Source organism: Aptenodytes forsteri, unplaced genomic scaffold (assembly GCF_000699145.1).
Source record: "Aptenodytes forsteri isolate BGI_AS27 unplaced genomic scaffold, ASM69914v1 Scaffold146, whole genome shotgun sequence".
Taxonomy (NCBI): Eukaryota; Metazoa; Chordata; class Aves; order Sphenisciformes; family Spheniscidae; genus Aptenodytes; species Aptenodytes forsteri.
The window spans coordinates 6426335-6448234 of NW_008795128.1; the positions used below are offsets into that span (position 1 = coordinate 6426335).

At 40.5% G+C, this 21900-nt stretch overlaps 1 protein-coding gene across 1 annotated transcript in view; it reads right to left on the bottom strand.

The window, feature by feature from the left end:
• Positions 1-21900, bottom strand: part of SPTBN5 (spectrin beta, non-erythrocytic 5) — an 87510-nt gene that overhangs the window by 39145 nt on the left and 26465 nt on the right. The window contains exons 25-29 of the mRNA XM_019471587.1: positions 21111-21290; positions 16413-16616; positions 14891-15040; positions 2237-2341; positions 953-1138 (exon numbers count right to left, since the gene is read on the bottom strand). Coding sequence (XP_019327132.1) covers positions 953-1138; positions 2237-2341; positions 14891-15040; positions 16413-16616; positions 21111-21290 — 825 coding nt within the window. The remainder of the gene's footprint in view (positions 1-952; positions 1139-2236; positions 2342-14890; positions 15041-16412; positions 16617-21110; positions 21291-21900) is intronic.

A 21900-nucleotide genomic window follows, 5' to 3' on the forward strand; every position in this document is an offset into this window, starting at 1 on the left:
TTCCAAATATATTGTGCTGATTATTTTTTTTGGGGGGGGGAGGAGTTCCAAATATATTGTGCTGTAAATGGAATTTTAGCAGCCATTTATTCCTTAGATTACTCTTTAAAAAAAAAAAAAATTTGGTTGTCAAGCAGCAGCTGTGTTACAGGCATTTATTCGCCTTTGGTGACAATCATAATTTGACCTGTGTTAGGACATGTGTCTTTTTCATGGTCTGGGAGGTGACAAGCACCTGCAGTTTTTCTTTAAACCATGGAGGATATTCCATGGCACACAGCAGCAGAAGGGGTGCATACCAGACCAGCAAGAGTGTTTGCAAATGTCCCTCTGGGCCTGTGTGCTGTTGTTTATGTCAGCACACCGGATGCTAGCACATTTTTCAGTCACACACATTGTGCTGCCCTTTGAAAGACTGACCTAGTATGTCTTTCCAACAGTAGTGCCAGGAGCAGAGCTATGCAGTTACAGGACTAAGGCCAGAACAGGAGACAGAGACGAACAGATTCTGCAGAGACCAGTCTACAGTTGCTGAAGAGCTATGCTAAGTTACAGCACTGTTTTGAAGGCCTTCAGTGAACACTCACTAGTAAAGTTTGGTGCCTTTATCATAATGCTTTCCACTTTGTATTCACCCTGATTTGAAATAACTTTTCTTTCCCACCAAAGGAAACATAAGGCAGTATCTAGCAGTTTTCCTTTTGTTAGTTTTATTTTAGCAGAGCTCTTGATGTGTAAAGCAGCTGTAATGGGCACAATGCCACAACGATGGTATAGTAACAGCAATGGCATTGGAGCACCTACCCCTTTGTGTGAGGGTAGCAGAAGAGGAGTTGCCATACCAGAGTAGTTTATCAATCCACCTAATCCCTGGCAAGGGCAAGCACTTCATCCAACAAAGGTAGGCAGCTCCTCTGCCTTCCACCCCCATCCCAGTCTAAAACCCTCTTACCTCTTCCAAGTTCTGGTAGAAAAGTGCCAGAAGAAGGGCGGTCTGCAGCTTCTCTCTCCTACTCTGGGATAGATCCTTGATCTGCCGCTTCCTCTCACGAATGGCATTCAGTTTGTGCTGGATCTTTAGCCCTTCCAGTCCACCAACCTTTTCTAGCCTGCTTGCCTGTTCTTGAAGAGACGTCATCTGAGGAGGCAACAAATCTGAAATTACTTTTATGCTTCCAAGTGGTGTGAAAGAAACAAAAACCAGGCTCCTTTCCATACCTAAAAGATTCTCTTTTTTTCTGGAATGAACCAAGAATAGCAAGGACAAGTTAACCAGCATTCCCTCCACCCTCACCCTGTACTATGTTACATCTATGATGTCCTTGTGATTGGTCTCTGTAGTGCACCCTGGCTACTTAAATGAATTAAAGCTATAGCTCCAGGAGTCCCTGTGCCATGGATCATCCAGTGCAAGGAATCATGGAGCAAGCCTGACACCCATGAGTGCTCAGGTTTTATTGCTTTGTGGAAATCAGATGTTGGAAGGTAGCTCTCAACATGAGCAATCAAGTCTGGCAGGGAGCTGGCATGGGTTCTGGGAGCTCATTCCTTCTGGGGAACCCAGGCACAGCCCCAGGTTTGAGTTTAGTCCTAGCCTGGGTGAATTACAGCAATGGACACCAGCCAGGCAGATTCCTTTACATGTGGGTGAGCAATTCAGCATCTATTCCAAAGGTGCAAAGAGGCTAGCCAATTTGGTACAGACATTGTATACCAAATGTATATTTAAATAATTAGACAAGTCATCCACTCTGACCTGCTGTATTTTACTTGCTTTAAAAACCACTGATTTTTTAATGAAAAATGATATCCATAACACACAATATGGCCTCCTTTAAATATTTCTTCTTGTAAGTCCCACTATTCAACTTACTAAGTGGTTTTCCTGTCTACTGCAAGACTACAGGCAGGACTTGGGCATGGAGCGTTTAACACTTAGTTCTCCTCTGCTCTGCCTCTGATTTCACTAAGCTTCCCCATTTTCTCTTTGGTTCAAGCATATCAGGCAAATCACACCTGTCAGCAATTTAATGTGTTGCCATACTTAAAAAAAAAAAAAAAAAAAAATCATTCTAGCTCATGAGTTGATAGAATATTTGTTGATTTTACCTTCTCATCCTGTGATGCCAGAAGCTTCTTAAAAGCCTCATGTTTCCTTATCAGTTGCTCTACTTCATCCACAGAGCTTCCGAGGTCACTGCTTTTCAAATAAATCTATAAAAAAGTTTTTTTGTACCTTCTCATCCTGTGATGCCAGAAGCTTCTCAAAAGCCTCATGTTTCCTTATCAGTTGCTCTACTTCATCCACAGAGCTTCCGAGGTCACTGCTTTTCAAATAAATCTATAAAAAAGTTTAATATTTTTCTCAGTGGATTAATTATCACATAAATCTGATTCATAAATGTGAGAAGAGGTATTAACTCTGCAGTTGAGAGTACACTTGAGAGGCAAAAAAAGGAACAGAAGGCAACTGAAATTGGACATTAAATAGTAGAGCTCCGTGGTCTTGAGCAAGAAAGAGAAGCATTAACAGGTCCAGCTAAGGAAAACAACCTATCACTGCTTATCGCAATCACTAAGTCACAAGGCTGGCAGTGAATTCCAGAGGTCTAAGCCACCCTTGCAATCCAAAGGAAGATCAACACTGTCGTGTCTGACATCTGTCTGTATGATTCCTTCTTAGAAGACTTCCAATAACAGAGACTTTGCAGCCCCCCTGGGCAATTAATTCCAGTGCTTCGTTACCTTTACCATAAGCAAGTTTTTCCAAATATCTAGCCTGAAAATGCATTGCTAACACTTCACCTCATTACATACTGCCCTCTTCATCACAGAAAGGAGATAATTCCTTTTACATTTGCTTCAGCCTTGTACATGTTTGTAGGCTTTTTGCATACTGGGATTTCTATCTTCTCTAGGCTAAAACAACCCTGATCTGATCAGTCATTCCACAAAGGCTGTCTTCTTGACTCTGACTATTCTTATTGCTCTCCTCTGGGTTTTCACCATTTCCACTTACTTTGAAAAAGGGTTCCTATTACTTGATGCAATAAGTGGCAATAAGCAATAAGGCTGCCAGAGTGAAGGTAGTTAAGGCAGCGGAGAGCTTATATGTGCTTTCCAAGCTGTAATCTTCCACATGTATCTGTGTATGGTGCTTACCTTTTACACAATACCATGAACTCAAGTTCACCTTGCAATCTACTATAAGCTTCCAGAAACTTTTCAGAAGAACTGCTATCAGACCAGCTTGTCCCCATCCTGTATTTATGCAGCTGATTATTCCTGAAAAATGTCATCGCTTGCACCTGTACCAAGTGCATTACATCTGTTATTTTTTTCAGGCCATCTTTCCAACTTGCCTGCATTAATTTTATTTACTGTCTGTCAGTCTTTGATGCAGAAAGACCTTAGTCTAAAATAACAAATGCAGTTTTAAGGAAACTGACCTCTGCACTATTAGCTTTTAACACTGTGAGGACCTTTTCTAACTAATCTACATACATCTCTAAGGCACCGCAGTGTTTCTTCACTCTTTTCTGGTGCTAAGAAAGCTGGCTGCCCAATTACTTCTCCCATGCATTCTGTTACATTCAGTTTTGTCAAGTGCAAAAGAATAAACAATGTACTTATCTATTATCAAGAAAAAAAAAAGCTTTTCTGCAGGCCAGTAGGAATTTATTCTTTTCCAGTGGATTTAATTGCCCACAGTTTCTTCCCTTATTCAATGACAAAACAACAGCAGGACAAAAACCCTAATCAGAGGCTCTCATGGGACATGAGCAAAAATTACCTGTGGACAAGGTTCACAGTGGAGTGAGTATGACTGGACAGACTTTTGCAGTTCAGGCTGCTACCAGGGACTGCATTTATCGGTTGGGACATAGCACTGTGTAATCCATTGTGTGAACTCATGGAATCATGAGTATTTGGATAAGGATGAGAAATTCCAACCAGTAGCTCTACCTTGGTAAAGTGCAACTAGCAGAGATGGAAGAAGAATTTGAGATCAGTGATACAGTGTGAAAGAATTAAGAGGCAGGAAAGAAACAGAACAGAATCAGTGAAACAACACAACTGCTAATAGTTTCAGAAGAGGGCTGGTAAAGAACATAGTTAAATCTGTGCCTTAAAACCATAGACGTGCACAGGAAAAATAACATCTAGAGAGATCTCTTGCTTTGCAAAACATTACAGTTCTATAGCAGTCTGACAGGGTATTTTTTGTAGGAGAGAAAAGATATTCTTCGGCAGCTACTTTAGAAAACCAGCAATGATTGTCTGGACAGAAGTATTGGATGACTGTTTAACCCCACAGGGCACCTTCTGAAGGAGAGGTTTCCCAAGCATTTGTTATGTGCAGGGGAATCCACACCTACTTGTCAGGGTCTGAGTGCACCAACAGGCTCAGGCGGCCCTGACCGTCCCCTGGACGGCCCCCCTGCTCCCACCTGGGGGTCCCTCTGAGGCTCAGCCCTGGCCCCAGCCCTGCCTGAGCCACATTGAGGGGAGGCCTGAGCCCTGCCCTGGTCCTCCTGGACAGACCCCAGATTTCAGTCATTACCTTGCTTTGTCGCCTTGATCTCCAGCTGGTCGATGGACCTTGTTACTGCTGCCGCCACTCAGCCCTCCTTGGCAGCTGTGGCTAAGAGGACTGACAGCCAGACTTGGCCTGACTTTCTGGTTCATTTTTTGGGAGTTAATGAGAGGAATATTTTGCATATACAGAAAAACGCACAGAAGAATATCATGCCCAGGCCAGATGTTCAAACTGCTCTATACTAATCCATGCCGAGTATCGCAAGAGAGGTGAATAAATCCCAACACAGTAATCACTGTGAAGAAGAGAGGAAGACCACTGTACAACAGGCCTAATTTTTTAATAAGTCTGGCCCATAAATCACCAGGATGCCTAAAGCAATACATTAACACCTCTGGTATGCCTCTGTATGTTAAATGAAACATAACCCCCACCAGAAGGCAGATATTCTGTCATTCAAACTTTAATCCTTTGATCTATCCTACTCATCAAGTGCATGAAATTATGTCAGATTTTTTTTTTTTTAGAGTGTTTTTTGATTTGGTTTGCTCTTGCGGAGGAAGATCTCCACATGTGTGGGCTCCAGGTCTGTCTACTGTAATGCTTTGTTAAACCACTTATGATTACCATCCATATTTACACTGCTGTTAATAGCACTGAAATAAAAAGTTATTGGCTGAATCTAACTAACTCCTGTTCAGGGTACACAAACATACAGCCACATGCTGTATCTCTATTTTGGTGTTTTAAATGCTGCTTTAAAAGCATTGTAGCTTCTCTGTCATATTTTGTGGATTATCTACCATTTTTGGTCAAAAAAGATTTACATGAGGAAACAGAAAATTCCCATAATTTTCCACATATCACTCCAGGACCTTTATTTAGTAACTGTTAGCAGTGAAACTGCAAACTCTGTGATACTTGAAGAAATGGTCAGCCATTAGTTTTCCTGCTCATGTATCTGTGGTGGAAGAAAAAGGCAAGGGACATCTACTGGTAAAGATCGTTACTTTCTTTGGAAAAAGAGAACAGAGACATTGTAGAGCAAGGGTGTAGGATGGTGAGTCATAAGCAGCTGCCACTGGAGTGCTCAGTGCCTTGCTCCCACTGAAAATCACTACACACAAGTAACACGGAGCATTCAAAGCCCCGTCCCTTCAGCTCTTACAGCAGTGGGAAAAAGTCCTCCTGACTTTTGAAAGCTTTGGACCAGGTCCTCCAAATAGAAGCCCGTGCAAATGCTCTTGGGAACCCAGGTTTTAATACTGAGAAAGAAAACTGGTGCACAAAAAGAAAATTGGTGCAAAAGAAAACTGTCTGCGTACATTATAGGAGAGGCGATGGCAATATGCTTAGAAGAAAGCAGCCCCAGTAGCACTAACAGTGCTACTTGGAGAGCTGGTGAGGTAAAAACTTTCCATTCATCTTTTAAACAGAAATCTTATGACAGCAATTGTTAGAATCGGAACTGCAAGATTTTTTTCATTTAAGCATTTGTTATACCAATCTGAAAGCAGAATGGAAACTGACTCCCACGCCACAATGCTGGCCTGTGGCCAATTACATCACTTTTTGGCATATTTTTAGACAGGTCCCCAAACTCCTGCTTTGAATGAGACGTGTTGATTTCAAAAACGAAACACTGCATAGCTCTCCTCAGGTAACCTACCAGGGTTCCCCACAGCACACAGCAGGTATAAAATTTCTTTCAAGTTTGTTTCTGTTATGAATCATGGCCCATCATCAAGAATTTAATGCTCAGCCACAAAAAGCACCAAAGACTTGACCACTCGCTATATAATGGACTCATTTTTAAGTGAAGACTTGCAAAGACGCTTAAAACCACAAAATGGACTTGGCCCTTTTTGAGATTTGAAATGGAGCGTGTAACAAATAGCCAAGTTATTAACAATGCAAAGCACAGAAACAGAGGTTTTAACCCTACCTAACTGGTGTTTTTCACTATTTCCGAACTCATTGCATAGATTTAGCCACACTGTCGTAAGACCTCTTACATACAAGTTAATGCAGCACTAAATGAAAAATACAATTAAAAAAAAAAACGTTCATTTTAAATAAAATAGTACTATATACACACTTATGTGACAGCACAGGCCAGCTCTAGCTTTTGGAGAAATACTGAATGAAACATTTTAGTCATTAGTATAACTATGCTCTCTGGATGCCACAACTTCACATTTATACACACTGGAAACTGACACAGCCCCAAAAGAAATTTGTCTTCCAAGAAGTGTCATTTTTATTTCTCTAGAAGAAAAATTATTTTTAGTATTTGTGCAAATCCACTCCCTTCTCCTGCTTCTTTTCTTCACAGTATAACAAGCTCCACAGATTTTGCCCCCCGCTGCCTGCCCTGGGCTTGCTGCTGAGATTGCTGGAACTCCACTGAAAATCTTTCAGCTCTAAGCATGTAATAAAAGCCGGAATTACTCCCAGTTTTAAATGCCTTCACTTAAAGCATGTAATCAAGTCCAAACTCTCTGCCCAGATAGATAACAACAATGTTTGATTTTACTTACTTCTGATAAAAGTAAATACAAAAAGGAAATAAAAAAAAAATGAAGTTTGTTTCAGCAAAGTAAATAAATGTGCTTAATACCATGATTATATATGGTTCACAAATATGTTGTACTATGCTTCATTTCAGTAAAAGTTATAACAAAGTATCATGCTATAACCATAAATGGAATAAACCACACTGAAGTTGTTTAGAAAAAAAATACATACACCTTTTCCATCATACTGATATCACTATATTATTGGCCTCTGACCTCACAATCTAGATGCGAAATTCTAATGTTAAATGTATTTAAAATTTCCTTCCCCCCTCGCACTGCATGCTGTCTCATTGGCATAAGAATATAATTATCTGATATTGGAAATGTATATGGGGAAAACACAGAGAGAAGTTAGTGTTTGTTTTCCCATAACTGCTACAATCCCTTCCTCCCACCTATCCCCTTCTTCCTCAAAATTCGACCCCTATCCTGTAAGTAGTAGGTGTTAGACCAGAATCCTATGCCCATACAATATCATCATTAAAATATTTACTTGAAACATTTGTCTGAAGGCAGACTAAATTCCTCTTAAACTCCCCACAGTTTCACTGCTAGAAACTTTGCTGGGATATAAAAATTTGAGATGCTGTGGAGACTAAATTCCCTTCATTTCCCTCAGGAAAGGGTGGTACCTCTCTTTTTCTAAGGGGGGAAAAAAGTTATTTCTTCCTACACGCTTAAATATTTTGGGTTTGGAAACAAGTATTACTTTTAAAAGTTGCAAAACCAGGAATTAGCCATTTAGAAACATAGCATAATCTGACAAGTAAGAAAATGAAAACAGTGAAACAGAAAAATCTAAGAAAAACTACACTGAGGATTTGTCCCAGGTCCCAGACCGACTAGGAGAGAAGAAAACCAGTTCTTGGCCCTGAAGTCTTGAACCTTCAAAGTGCTGAGCAATATGGCCCAATTATGCAAAATCTGTAAGCACATGCATAGCATTGAGCATGTCATGTTGACAATAGTACTCTAATGGTTAAAATGAAACACTTGTTAAGTGCTCGATCAGATCAGTGCTCAGCTGCATTTAGGTTGGATCAAGCTGTAGCTGCAGCCTCGGTGACAGCAGAACACAAGTAGCTTTCTGATTGTCCCATAAGTCATCTCTAGGGAGTGGGAACATGGCAGGAAGCATACAAAAAGAAATCCACATGGCTTGATTAACACAACTTAAAACTTCTGTTCGCAAATGTTCCTAGAATGGAATGGAAATCTTCACCACTCTTCTCCCAGATCCAAAGGATGCAATGTTGACAGCGATAGATGGACACCATGCACCCTCCGTGTCTCTGTGAGTTGAAGACGTGGAATGAGCTGGTATGTTTGTCAAAAGGTTGTTGGGGCATACACTTTTCAGAGTGCATGTTTCCTGGGAAGGTCTCAAACCAGTTCTTGCCCAATGGCTAGAAAGCAATCCTGAGCAGCAAACTGGATTCACTGATAGAGAGAGGCCAGCTCCAATCTCCACAGGGTGAAAGGGTGGACCAGCTATATTTGAATGATGTGTTTTGATAAAGATTGTTGGACTTGGGCTTCTTCTAAATTCTCTTACCACCTGGATAGGCATAGCAGTCCAAGGGGTGGCAAGTATCAGGGTGATTTTGGAAACCTTGTGGTGAGCAGGTGTTAGACCATCACACGGAGTCTTCCTAAACTCCGGCCTAGATGAAGGGTGGTTCTGAAAGACAAATAGCTCTGGATTTAAATCCTTGCTTGTGACCTCATTCCCACTAGCTGAATTTTCTTTTCGGGTCAGCACAGCTGGGGACAGCCATATATCTCTGGAGACAGTCTGCTGGGGAAGGCCAGGATACTTAGAGGAAGTCACATGAAATCTTGTGATTTGAAGGGCTGGAGATCCACCTGAAGGGAAGCCTTGTTTTGGTTTCTGGGATCCTGTTGGAAGACCAGCCGGAGTTTCAGGCACCTTCTCTAGTTGTGGCATGAGGAGACTTGAATGAGCATGACTGCTTCCATGGGAATCTGCTTGAAAAGGCTTTATCGTCAAGCTGCAGGTTGAAATGTGAAGCTTCATTGAAGCATGGAGGTCTGGCATTTGGACATTGCATTGGCTACAGCCTTGTTGGGATGGGAGAGAATCACAGGGTTCCAGGGATGCACGCAGATTTTTGCTGTGGAGTGTAGAAACAGCTGGAATAGCAGACAGATCAACGTCTAGGCGTGATGTCCAGCTGGGTGGAGCTTTGCAGGAAAGGACATCAGAGGGCAAAGATACAGCAAGCTTCAAGGGATTGTTTTTTTCAGGAGAAATATGATGAACACTTTTTTGTCTTTCTGAATATTGCTTGTAAGATGCAGATGTTGACTGAGTGCCGGAAGGCCCATATCCATGGCCCTGAGGGTCCCTGGGAGGACTGGAACACCTGGATGTCTCATCAGAAGGATTGACGCAGTGACTAGCGCTCCCAAAACCTTTCCTCCGGTCTGTGTGTGCCAGGACGACATCTAGCCTTGAACAGTAAGCTCCAGAAGACACACTGCTTGGTGGTGAGCTGGCATTTCCTGGAGCGAGCTCTGCAACTGATTGACCAGTGGGAGGATGCCATGCTGATGCTGGCATCTTTTGAAAAGGCCTGTCCCGCACAGCAGATTCAAAAGGAGGAGGTGGGGTCATTCTGCTGGAAGACAGCATCACTTCCACAGTGGAGACATAGGTTGCAGATGAAAGTTTGCAGCGATGGTCCCTGCATGACATTCTGAAGCTTAGTCCTAAACGATGCAAAAATCAAAGCCACAGAAGCTTGCGTTTCCCCCTGTTTTTAAAACCAACTCCTAATCCTTTTTCCTTTGGCACTGGAAATTTCCATTCTTCCTCTGAAGCGAAGGAATGAGAGATGAATAAACATTCTCCAGGAAAAAAATTATAAACTAAAAAAATCCACATTCAAAATAAAAACGCACAGCTCTTCTAATACTGCGACCACCGCCTGTCACGTCTGCAAAGTGATATGAGAGTTGGATGGGCAGAAAGATAAATTACAGAGCATGAGGCCCTGCTCCCTGAGTGTTCTGACAGTGAGACTGCAGACAGAGTAGGAAGGAGCCAAAAACGCCTGCCAGAGACAGCCTGTGAACTCGCTGTTATTTCATCTGTGAAAAAAAGGAAAGCAGCTAACCTAAGCAATGCATCTGCTGCCGTGAAAAGGTTAGAATGGAGCAGAGTGTACTGGACACTGCTTCTGCTCAAAGCAAAAATGCTTTTTTTTCTTCCTTCAGCTGTTGCTTGTCTGCAATCAGAATGGCAAGATCTCAGTTCGCAGGTCTTAGGAGAGTTTCCTACAACAGTTCCATGCGATAGCACAACTGAATTCATAATAAAAAAAAAAGAAATTAAAAAGATAGATGTGTGCCTCATTTTCTCCACATGTGCTCTATTTTCTTTAGCATAGAACAATCCTAGGCTAAATTCTGCAGAAATCCTTCGAAGGTTTAAGTAACTTGGATGTAATATAAGATGCTGGCATAAAGTCAAACCTGTCACACTGGCACAGACAGCGAATGAGAGAGCAGTTCTCAGTAGTAGTTCTTAGTTTAAAACACTTCTCTGTTGCCTTCTTCCTTCCCCTGTTCCTTGCTGCTGGGGGAGAGATGTGGTCTAAGGCATATGAAGTACTGGGAAAACAGGATCCAAAACTTATGGGACGACAGAAGCTGCTTTCTTACACACATATTTTGCAGACGTGCAAAGTGAAATGCATGTGACTGAGCTTTGCCTCAAACACAAAAGGCAGAAGAAACACAAGGGGTGGAGAGATTGTTTATATTTGTTTGCCTGATAGGAATCTTTTTTGAATGTGTGTTTGCTTTTGTCCTTTCTGAAAGCAGCAAATGACAATATTCCCATTGGGAAAGTGGTTTGGGAGTCTTCAATTGGTGCCTTGGCTGAATACTTTTTGAAAACATGTTTGAAAGGACTGCTTTCCTGCCGTCCTGTCTGTCTCCCTAGGGAGCAGAGTCTGCGTCACTGTGCAGCCACATTTTCACTCCATATAGTAGTAATAGAGCTCCATCCAAAAGGGACAGATTCCTCTTCCAATTGTTCTTCAAATGCAGAGAAGTAAAATACAAATAGTGACTAAGGAACCTCAGTTCACTGTCAAATTGTATATACTGATCCACAAGGCAGATGGTGGCAGCTGCGAAGGACAGCTTTGCGGTTCTTGCTATTTCTCCCTCATTTAGATGGGAGTCCTGCAGCACAGGAATAACCCTTTTGAAGAATGGTCACACTTAGAGATGAGAGAACAAAAGCAATGGAGGATATTCTGGGAATACAGGAATTCCAGCTGTAGAGGAATCAATACAATGTTGCCTTTTCTATTCAGGGCCAGGCTGATGTACCGCATATTAAGGAAGGACTAGAATCCAGTAGAAGGTAAATTCCTTCCTGTTCTTCCATGAACAGCAGCAAATGAGCCTCTTCTTGCAATGATTTGCTTTCTTTATTGATTTCAACCCATAAATTCTTCAAAGATACAGCTTATTTTGTATTTAAATACATGTATTCTCTGTCTTCTCAGCAGCAAAATAGCCTAAACCTGCATCACTCTATTTATACTCACTGTCGACTGACACTGATCTGGACACTGAGATGATTGCCAACATTGCCAGGTCTCAAATCAGTAAAATTGACCTAAAGACAGCAAAATGTGGTTTAAAATGAGCAGGTAGCGGTAGAATTCATGAAGTACAGATGAGATGTGCTGTCACCAATACTCTTTAGCTCTGAGGCAGGCTGATGTTCCTGGGCAGCTGCCTTTTCTTCATGGTAGTTTTGCTCAGTGTCAGCTGTGGGTTAAAACCAGGATGACAAGAGTGGACAATGTAGGAGTGAGTCATCATGGTGGAGGAAAGCTAGTGATTCCTGAAAGGAAAGCGGTTCACAGTATCGGCCTGATTGGTGCATCCAGAGTAGTGAGATTTGAAACTCATCCTGAATGCTCACAGCTCATTGAGGATCTGTTTGTTTGCATCCTTGTATGTGGACAAATTCAGTCCCTCTTCTTCCCACCTAACAGCACTTACACATTTCCTGGATTAAATTTGAGCACTAATCCATAACAGTCTTTTCCAGGCATTGTGGTAGCTCAGTGATGGTAGGGACTGTGTCAGTGAAGGAGGAAACATATGGCTGACTGTGATACACAGATAACCAATTCAGAAATCCATGGTGTTCTGTAATTTCCCTGGTAGATTGCAGGTAGATACTTGGTCATTGACTACAATATCAGAGACAATTGTCTATATGGTCATACCATGGTGACCTACTTTTCCATTTTATAACAGTAACTCTGTGAGCATGCAACTGCAATTCTTTACATGCACAGACCTCTCACAAAAGCAAGTTCTTCAATCAGTTGTAACCTTCTGAGGATTAAATATAAGCAAAAATGAGAAAAAAATATTTATGAATCTTCTTTCACAGCTAGAGTGTTCTTTTCAAATTGAGTGCTCTTTTAAAAAAAGAAAAAAAATCAGATGCAGAGGGTGGTGGAAGTAACATAAAAGCATATGATGACTGTGGCTCCCTCATTCTCTATACCTACATGGACGAGACCAGCTTGTCATTACACCCCTCTGTTTATTTTCTTGTCATTCTCCCTGACCATAAAATACCATCTGTGTGAAGGGGTGCTGGGAGGGACAGACAAGTGTCTGTCAAGAACACTTTACTGTTCCACCTTCTGAACACTTACAGTAAGAACAACTGAGTACCAGGCTCCTTAGAAGTTCATAGAGAAAATACTACAAGACAAAGATTCTGGTAACAGAACTGCCCTTCATGGTCCTCAAGGTCACAGCCTTCATTCTCAGGCTTTGCCTTGGCTGAAGAAACTTGTGGTAGAGACAGGCACTGTGGTTGATCCTACCAAGAGAATTTACCCAGTCTATCATGAACACCCATCCCTTTTGTGGCAGTCTACCTCACAGCATATGGCAATGGTAAATTCATCTGAATAAAGCAGTAATGTGAAGTACAGTTTACCTGTACAGAATGTGCTGGGGGCATACTGAAATTGCCAGGTGCAACCCCTTTCATGTAAGAGTAATACAGTCTTTTGCAGCCAGGACTCATGACTGAGGGGCAAGAAGAAACACTAACCCACAGTAACTTTGTATGTATTTACCTCTGAGGTATATAGAGCAAAGCAGATGCCATAGTCACAGTGCCTCTGCATGTTGGCTGATCTCCATTTCATGAAAAGAGAAAGAATACAGTGGCCAAAATTCTGTAGAGTTTAAATTTTCCCTGACGATGCTCCCCACGCAGGAGCTTAGCAATGATGTATCACTGCTGGGTAGGGACTTGAGATAGATATAATGCAAATTGTGCGTTTGCTAATTAAGCAACAAATAAAAATTTTTAATGGGCAGAACTATGTAATATTTTACTCCAGAAACCTGAACCTAGGTGAAACTCACTTGGTTTCATGTTTTGGCACAAACTCAGTATGCAGGCCATACTTGCCAAGGGTGACAATTGTAAGGAATTATGAAGATATGCATTTCCTTCAAGGAATGAGTAGCAGAAGGCTTCAAGCCCATGTGTCCCAAAGGGTTAAGTATCACTGCATGGCACAGTTCAGGATCAGTTTTCCAAAAGATTTCACGCCAGTGGCAAAGCACTGGTGGACGACAGATCTTGGCACAAACCGAGAGCCATTATATTATGCTGCTAGTGGTCTTGGAGAATTAAGAATTATTTTTCCTTAATAAGAAATGATCCATAGGTACAACCTCCTTCAGCTTTGCTTCAACCCTTCTGTTTGGCAACGTTCAACCCATTGATGTGGTTTGCATGCCAAGTCTCAGCACAGTTACAACAATCTATCAATCCATGAATTTGCACAGAGTGACTGGAAAAGACTTCTGAATTCTGCACTAAGTTTTGTAACAGCACATGTCAGGCCTCAAGCTGGAACCTTTGTAAATAGTTCCATGAATCCAGGAAGAACAAGAAAGACAAAATATAATTTAATATTGGTGAAAAAAATCTATTTCAAGAGCTGCAAAATGATGATAATAAGAACATCCTTCCGTCTCTTTGCATTAACTACATCAGCCCTCTCTTTTCATGAGGCCTTTTTTCACTAGCTCATCTTTCTCTACTGCATTAAACAGAAACTAATATTCCTTACAATCAAATTCTTTCATAGTTGCTCTCCACACTGCTATACAGTCCCTTGCAGAACTGAGAAGTCAATTCCTTTTCCTGGATTAACTCACACTGCCAACATTCATTTTCCACTAGTTGCATTTCCCCAGCACTAACCCTCAGCCTAGGGTGAGGTTTCCAGCAACACTTGCAAAGTAATCTCCCGGTCCTACCTTCAAACCCTCTTTACAATTTCCTTTGTCTCTGAAGCCTACAAAACAATTTGCCAGTGGTTAAGCAGTTGGTATGCTGCGATCTGTTTGTAAAGCTGACTAATACTGGACCGTTGTCTCCCTCTTCTGTTGTGATTCTCATCTGTTAGCTCTTATGTTTCTTTGCAATGAATTATCTTTCAGGCAAGGATCATCTTTTTGTTTCTGGTTCCGCACCTAAGGCCCATAAGAAAGGGGGGGTCTTGTGCACTGCTACAGTCTCCAAGTGATACCACAATGCAAATAATAACAATAAAAAGAGTGTACTGTCTATACACAGACCAAGGATTTTAAGTTGTAGGTGAACAGTAGTGCCCCTTTTAGTTTGGAAGAGTTCAAATGCTTGAAGAGTTTAACTGCTTATTTCTAATTCACGTACCTCCTGTGAATTCAGGAGCTTGTCCAAGTGATCCCAATCCTTGTAGAACATTTGTTCTTGATGTATTTTCTCCAGCCACTCCTTCTTCTGTTTCCATTCATTGTATACATTTTCCTTCTCTTCCAACAGAGCCTGTAGCTTCTGCTGAATCTGAACACAATTTCCAATGAAAAACTCATCATAGAATCATAGAATACCAGGTTGGAAGCGACCTCAAGGATCATCTGGTCCAACCTTTTTTGGCAAAAGCATGGTCTAGACAAGATGGCCCAGCACCCTGTCCAGCTGAATCTTAAAAGTGTCCAACTCATGTTGGTCTTTACACCCCATGGACCAGGGTAAGGTGGGAGGAGAAAAGATTAAGTGGAGTGGTGGATAAGCCCCTTAAATTGCAACAAAATTATCAAACAGAAAAAGGTAAAACCATTTCTAGCACTTATATTTGGGCAGAGAGATAATCAGAGGTGCCTCATTTCAGGAACGGAGGAGCACTTCTTACAGCATATATAGCAGTCCAAGCCAAGAGCAAAGGTAGGTAACTGTTTCTCAGGTGTTTCACCTTCTAGAATCAAATCCTAATTCTCCCTTATCTTTAGTCATAACGGTGCAATTATAGCACTTCAAATTGGGATAGCACAGATACTTAAATAAGTTGTCAACATAGCATATTCTCCTAATCAGTGAATGCATGCCTCAATGTTAGACTTCATGTAATTTCAGCTTCCAAACTCTGTATATCCACAGGCCTTCTATAAATGATTTTTTTCTACATTTTTCTACAGACAAAGGACTTTACATTCAGGAAGATTTCTAGTTACTATAGTAATACATTGTAATATTCAATAAATTTTCAGGAAATAGCTTGGTCAGATGAGAGAGTAATTTGCATGAACTCTGCAGTTTTCTGAAGATATTAAAGAGACACGGTAATTGTCAGGGGAGAAGTAAACTAGTAGGTACTGGAAAAGAAATAATGCTGTGAGAATCTTAGAAGCTCTTTGTCTTGAGTAAACTGACATTTTGATTTCCACCTTTCATTTCCGGGGAGTTAAATATACCAGCATAATTCATTACTATAGAAAATGTTTAAATTAATCTTTAAACTCTCTCATATGTTGGAGTGATTTCATTCTTTGGTTGACAGTTTTTTGTCCAGCCTGGTCTGGTATGGATATAGTACTGTAATGTGAAGCATAGTATTTGCCTGAAAACCCAGTTTGAGAAGTGGGTAGAATTATCTCCATTGCTCAGAACATAGTGAACTTCTCGAATAAGCCCAGCTTTGCTGCAGTGGGCGCTCGGGAGATGCTAGCACTCATCTACTGCTGAGGTAGGAAATGGAACAGATGTTTTTGTGCCCAAGCTAGGTAACACACTGAAGCAAATGTAGGTCATGCATATGGATATGTGTGAGTGTACACACACATTTGTATGCTTACAGCGCGATACGATATAGAATGATAGTTACACTGGTGTTGAGTAGCTGAATGTGTGTGACCGAACTCAAATGAGTTTCAATTACCTCTTTTGATCCTATTTCCTCATCTTGCAAGAGTGACTGTCCTAGCTGTACAACATGATTATACTTCTCTTCTCGTGCTTCAATCTCTGCCAGTAGCTGTTGATGCTGGGTAAGTCTCAGGCTGCTAGTAGATATGTCCCGAATAGTCTCCTTGGCTCTCATTTCCCTTATTATTTCTGCTGTCCATGAGAAATAGTCCCACACCTGGAACCCAAGAAAATGTGAAAGCTGAAGTTAGAGCTCAAGCTTGGGTTATCAGACAGGAAAATCATAGGCTGACTGTTCAACTCTAAGCGAATAGCAGGTAATAAAATCACAGATGAGAAAGAAAATATTTAATTAGGGCTTAGAGTACTTCTATGAATTTTAATAAGGGTGGATAACATGACTGCAGGAATTTCTACATACTGTGTTAAATCATACATGTTTTGTAATAGCACAATCATAATCAAACTGTGTCATATGACATCAATGACAACATGATAACATTTATTGCCCTTTAGTCCATCATTCCTTAAGTGTTTTCTGGTGTTTTATCCTTCACAGAGGATAAAACAATATCACCCTATTTTTCTGTGACTTAGCTTTGGCTAATACAAGTTTATTTGAAACTTAAGTTGTACACATATTCTAAAACGAGAATGAGAATTTTCAGGTGAAAAACAGATGAGCTCACTCTAATGGAGTTGGAAAAAAGGCAAATCACAGGTCAGAAAAAAATGCTTAAGCATATCAGGTATGCAGATTCAGCTCCTGGTTTGTGGAACTATATGACTGAGATTGGCACAGAAACACAATTCTGGAAGGAACAAGGATGTAATGCTAGTTTACTTTCAAAATCTGATGAACCGATAAACATACTTACAATATCTTAAAATGTCTGAAGCATTTAGCTGAGGCAATTAGGAGCAAGAAAATTCTTAAACAAATCTCAGAATTTTTTTCTGATTGTGATGTGTCATATGACATCAATGACAACATGATAACATTTATTGCCCTTTAGTCCATCATTCCTTAAGTGTTTTCTGGTGTTTTATCCTTCACAGAGGATAAAACAATATCACCCTATTTTTCTGTGACTTAGCTTTGGCTAATACAAGTTTATTTGAAACTTAAGTTGTACACATATTCTAAAACGAGAATGAGAATTTTCAGGTGAAAAACAGATGAGCTCACTCTAATGGAGTTGGAAAAAAGGCAAATCACAGGTCAGAAAAAAATGCTTAAGCATATCAGGTATGCAGATTCAGCTCCTGGTTTGTGGAACTATATGACTGAGATTGGCACAGAAACACAATTCTGGAAGGAACAAGGATGTAATGCTAGTTTACTTTCAAAATCTGATGAACCGATAAACATACTTACAATATCTTAAAATGTCTGAAGCATTTAGCTGAGGCAATTAGGAGCAAGAAAATTCTTAAACACAAATCTCAGTTATTTTCTGATTGTGACTGAAGAAACTTGTGCAAGTAAAAATAATTTGACATTTTCTGTGTGTCTTGCTCTACACTTGATTCTGCACCTTCACCAGTCCACTTACTTTAGGCATCTCATTTGAATCTGTAATAGGTGTTGTGCTCTTATGTGTCAGTTGGTAAAAAATAGGACTGCAAGGGACTGTACTGGGGATTATATAGGATGATTAATTAAGTTTTGTTACAGTTTAATTGTGTTTGGATTAGTTGATTCAATTCTGAGGTAGTAAATGGTCTTTTAGTTTTTAAGTGTGTTTTAAAAGACTGTTATGTATAGTAAGTGCTGAAGAAAAATGCTCTTTTACTGCAGAGAACTAAACATTTTCTCTTGTGAATGGTTGCTGGCTTTTCTGCCAGGAAAAAATATTTTCAGAAAAGCACCACAAAGTTTAAAATGGCCAATTTGGGGTGCTAAGAGTTTAGGCTTTAAAGCCAAGATACTCTTTTCTTAAAGCCAGTGAACACAGCTACTAAATGACTCTTCAAAAGGACTGTGGTCCTTTTAAAGGGGCCCACGTAGTGCACACGTGTTGGCGTCATTTTGATTTGCAGAACTAATTCACACACAGCTGGATGTCACTGTAGACACTGACATTGCACTTGGCACTGCAAATGTCTAAGACCCCCTGAGATTTTAAGCTAAGCATTAGCAAAAAATCCATAAATCTCGGGATATTTAATGCAATGGAATAAGTCAAGAGCCAATAAGAGGTTATTGGACTGCCACTTCCAGCAACATTTAAGGATAGACTAGGCATCAGTCTGCAGGAAACTCTTAAGCAGAGCCTGACTGAGACCATGCAGATCCTAGCACAAACTTCAGAACAAGAACCTCAAACCATTCAGAAATACTTTGAGTCTATGTCTAAATTCCTCTTCCTTGACAGAGTTTCTTGGAAGATTTGGAGCCCTCTGCTGTTACTGTGTGTTGTCAGTTAGGGCCAGCTCTGCTATTTAATCAGACTAAAATCATACTTGATGGGATGCAAGGAGATATACTAGATGATTGTGCAGAATTCTCATTTCATGGAAAGGCTGATTTGTTTTTGTCTCACTTCTTAATCTGTGTACAACTTCATAATGAAAAAGCCCCATGGACTGCATATGAATAATACTAATGTAAAAAGTACACTGAACAGCTGTGACTAACATTAAGTTTGTGGACCTCTTGGCACAGCTGAAAGAGGAAAGGAGTAAAGTTGCCTCTTTGCACTCAGCAATTTGGGGAATGTTCTGCAGCAAAGCAGAAGAACCCCAGAGCTACTGAGATTCTTACGTTTGTTAGACATGGCTGTATAACCCTGCCTTGTCCCGTCTGGGCAGAAAGATGAGCTTACTGAATTTGTGGAACCAGCTCTTCACTTCTTCAGGAATTATTGTCAGGAAAGGAGGTGAAAATTGAGAGGATCAGGAATACTTCTTGCCAGCAGACTGACATCAAAGAGACAGGGAGATGCCTAAGGCATAATCCCATCTAGGCATGTCACTGAGAATACAGTCACCTGGCTTTTTCATTTTGTTTTACGATGTTAGGAAAGCACCTTAATGACTGCGTAGCCCTCTGTTAAGTACTGAGAGATTTATATATTTTTAAGGTGTTCATTGCTTGTAAATTTACCTATGCAGATTAAAGGGCACACTGACAGAGTGAGAAATGGGTTATAGATTTGCCATTCAGATCAAAGGATGCATCACAGATTTCAGACAAAATTCAAACCAAAGGTATTTTGTATGGTTCCAGCAATAAAAAGAAGCACCCCTACCAACAGGACATTTTCTATGTGAAGTCAATAACTAAATTTATGACATAAGTTATGAAACAAATCAATAACAAAGTGAACTCTGAGTGACTACGTTTTAATGGATAAATGGATGGATGGATCCATCAAGATCCATCTCCTGATGAAGATCCCCCCAGCCTGAACACTTCCAGAATCTAATGTATGTTAGAAGAATACATACTAGAAGAAGTTTGCCTTGTTCTTACTATCATCCCTAGGTCACTCTCAGAAAGACAGAGGACAAATGAACCTTTCACCTACATCAGTAGAGCCACTCTAAGTGGCTTAAGTCAAATTCTAATTAATTTTATTTCCCCATCAACAGTTCTGCACAAGATAATGGATTCTTAACAGTTAAAAAACAAACCAACCAAACCCTCAAAAAACCGAAGAGCCATAAACATCCTTTATCTGTAACTGTACAATATATTTTTGGATGAAATATGACTGGTAATGTTGGTTTGAACACTTTTAAGAGACTTAAAGTGGATTATCCTAACATGCAGAAGCCTCTCATGCTAACACAAAAGCATCATGAACACTCTATTGTGGTCTTGATCCCAGCTCACAACCTTAAGACAAACTTATGGGAAGGTTTTTTCCAGGTAAGCATACCCTCGTAATTCTCTGCTTCCCAGCAAACATGGAAACAGAATGTGAACTACCAGAGGTATCTTTCATTGACGCTGAAGTTACACCTGGAACAGTTCAAGAATACAAAGAATGTAAAGGTATTCTAGAAATCTACATTAGCAACTTCCTTCATGATAAGAGGGGGGCACCCTTGCTGTTTTAGTACCTGCTAATGCAGTACTTGCAGCAATAATCTACTAATTTGCAGTGGTGTAGCTCAAGTGCGTTCACTGAGACTACTGACATTTGCAGAGTATTCTGTGGCAAATCATAGCTCAGTGACCTACTGAGTTCTTTGGAGAGAAAACTACTGTGCATTGCAGATGATGATATTATGCATGTCACTGTGTTTAAGCAATTTGAGAGATTACTGCAGAGACCAGTGAGTTGTATTTGACACATTCCATGAAGTAAGTTAACTGAGGGTTATTGCATGCCCTGAGAGAGAGAGAACAATCTTTTAGCCATTATAAATGGGAGTCTAACATCTATTTTTATCACTCTTACTCAGTGGGAATTCCAGTGTTTGAAAAGACTACTGCTCCTCCTGCGAACCGATGACCGTTTCTGACAACTATCAACTATCCCATACACAGCTGGATACAAGCTTCCCTTCCTAGAAGGTAAAAGATCCTTATCCTCTAACACCTTTCTAAATAGCTACAAGCACTTAAATACTTGATTACTAACACAACACCTGCAGCCTTTTACATCAACCTTTGCAGCTTGGAAGTACACTTATGATTCACACACATTGAAGGCAGCTTTCCCCTGTGTACCAATGGACAGAAGGCAGAAGTGCTTACATGTGCCTGAAACTGGTAAAGCTTGTATGCTTGTTCCAGAAGTTTCTTGCGCAGTTCCACTTTAGACTTCAGGGCCTTCCAGCTGGTCACTATTGCCTGCTGCTTTGCTTTCAGATCTTCCACCTGCTTCTTTGAGCAATGGGTCAGCACGTGATCTGCAGAGTGGATCAGCTCCTGCAGCTATACACAGGGATGAAAGAAGGGGGTAGGAAAGAGAAAGTCATAGAGATCTAGCTAATATCAGAAAAGTTATGATAACAGCTATGTTAATTGTACATAAAACTACAATTCAAGCAACATTTTCTGACCTAACTTTTCTCATACTAAACAGGTTTCCCTAATTTCAGTTCTACGGAGTAACAGTGACATCCAGTGTTTGTTAAGGCTCATCACAACGGTGTTTTTTCAAATAGGCAGGCTTATATACCATATTACATTATATACAATTACATATATTACCATATTACAGGCATATACCATTTATTACATGAGTAATGCAAATAATAGCTAACCATACCTTGTTTTCCCAGTGACCATATATATTAACTGTGACTACATTCTCTTCATGCATACCTCATGCTTTTTCACCTTTAAAAGTAACAAGCAGCTGGTGGGATCAATTCTAGTGTTATCTGCCACAAGGCCAAGATACAAGGCCACTGATAAGTGATACTGGGATAACTACTTCAGCAATCTCAATATAACACATGCTGTGTCAACTATACCATTACATTTATTAAACAAAGGGATGAAAAGAAAACTCATACTAGTTTTATTGGTCTAGCTGAAG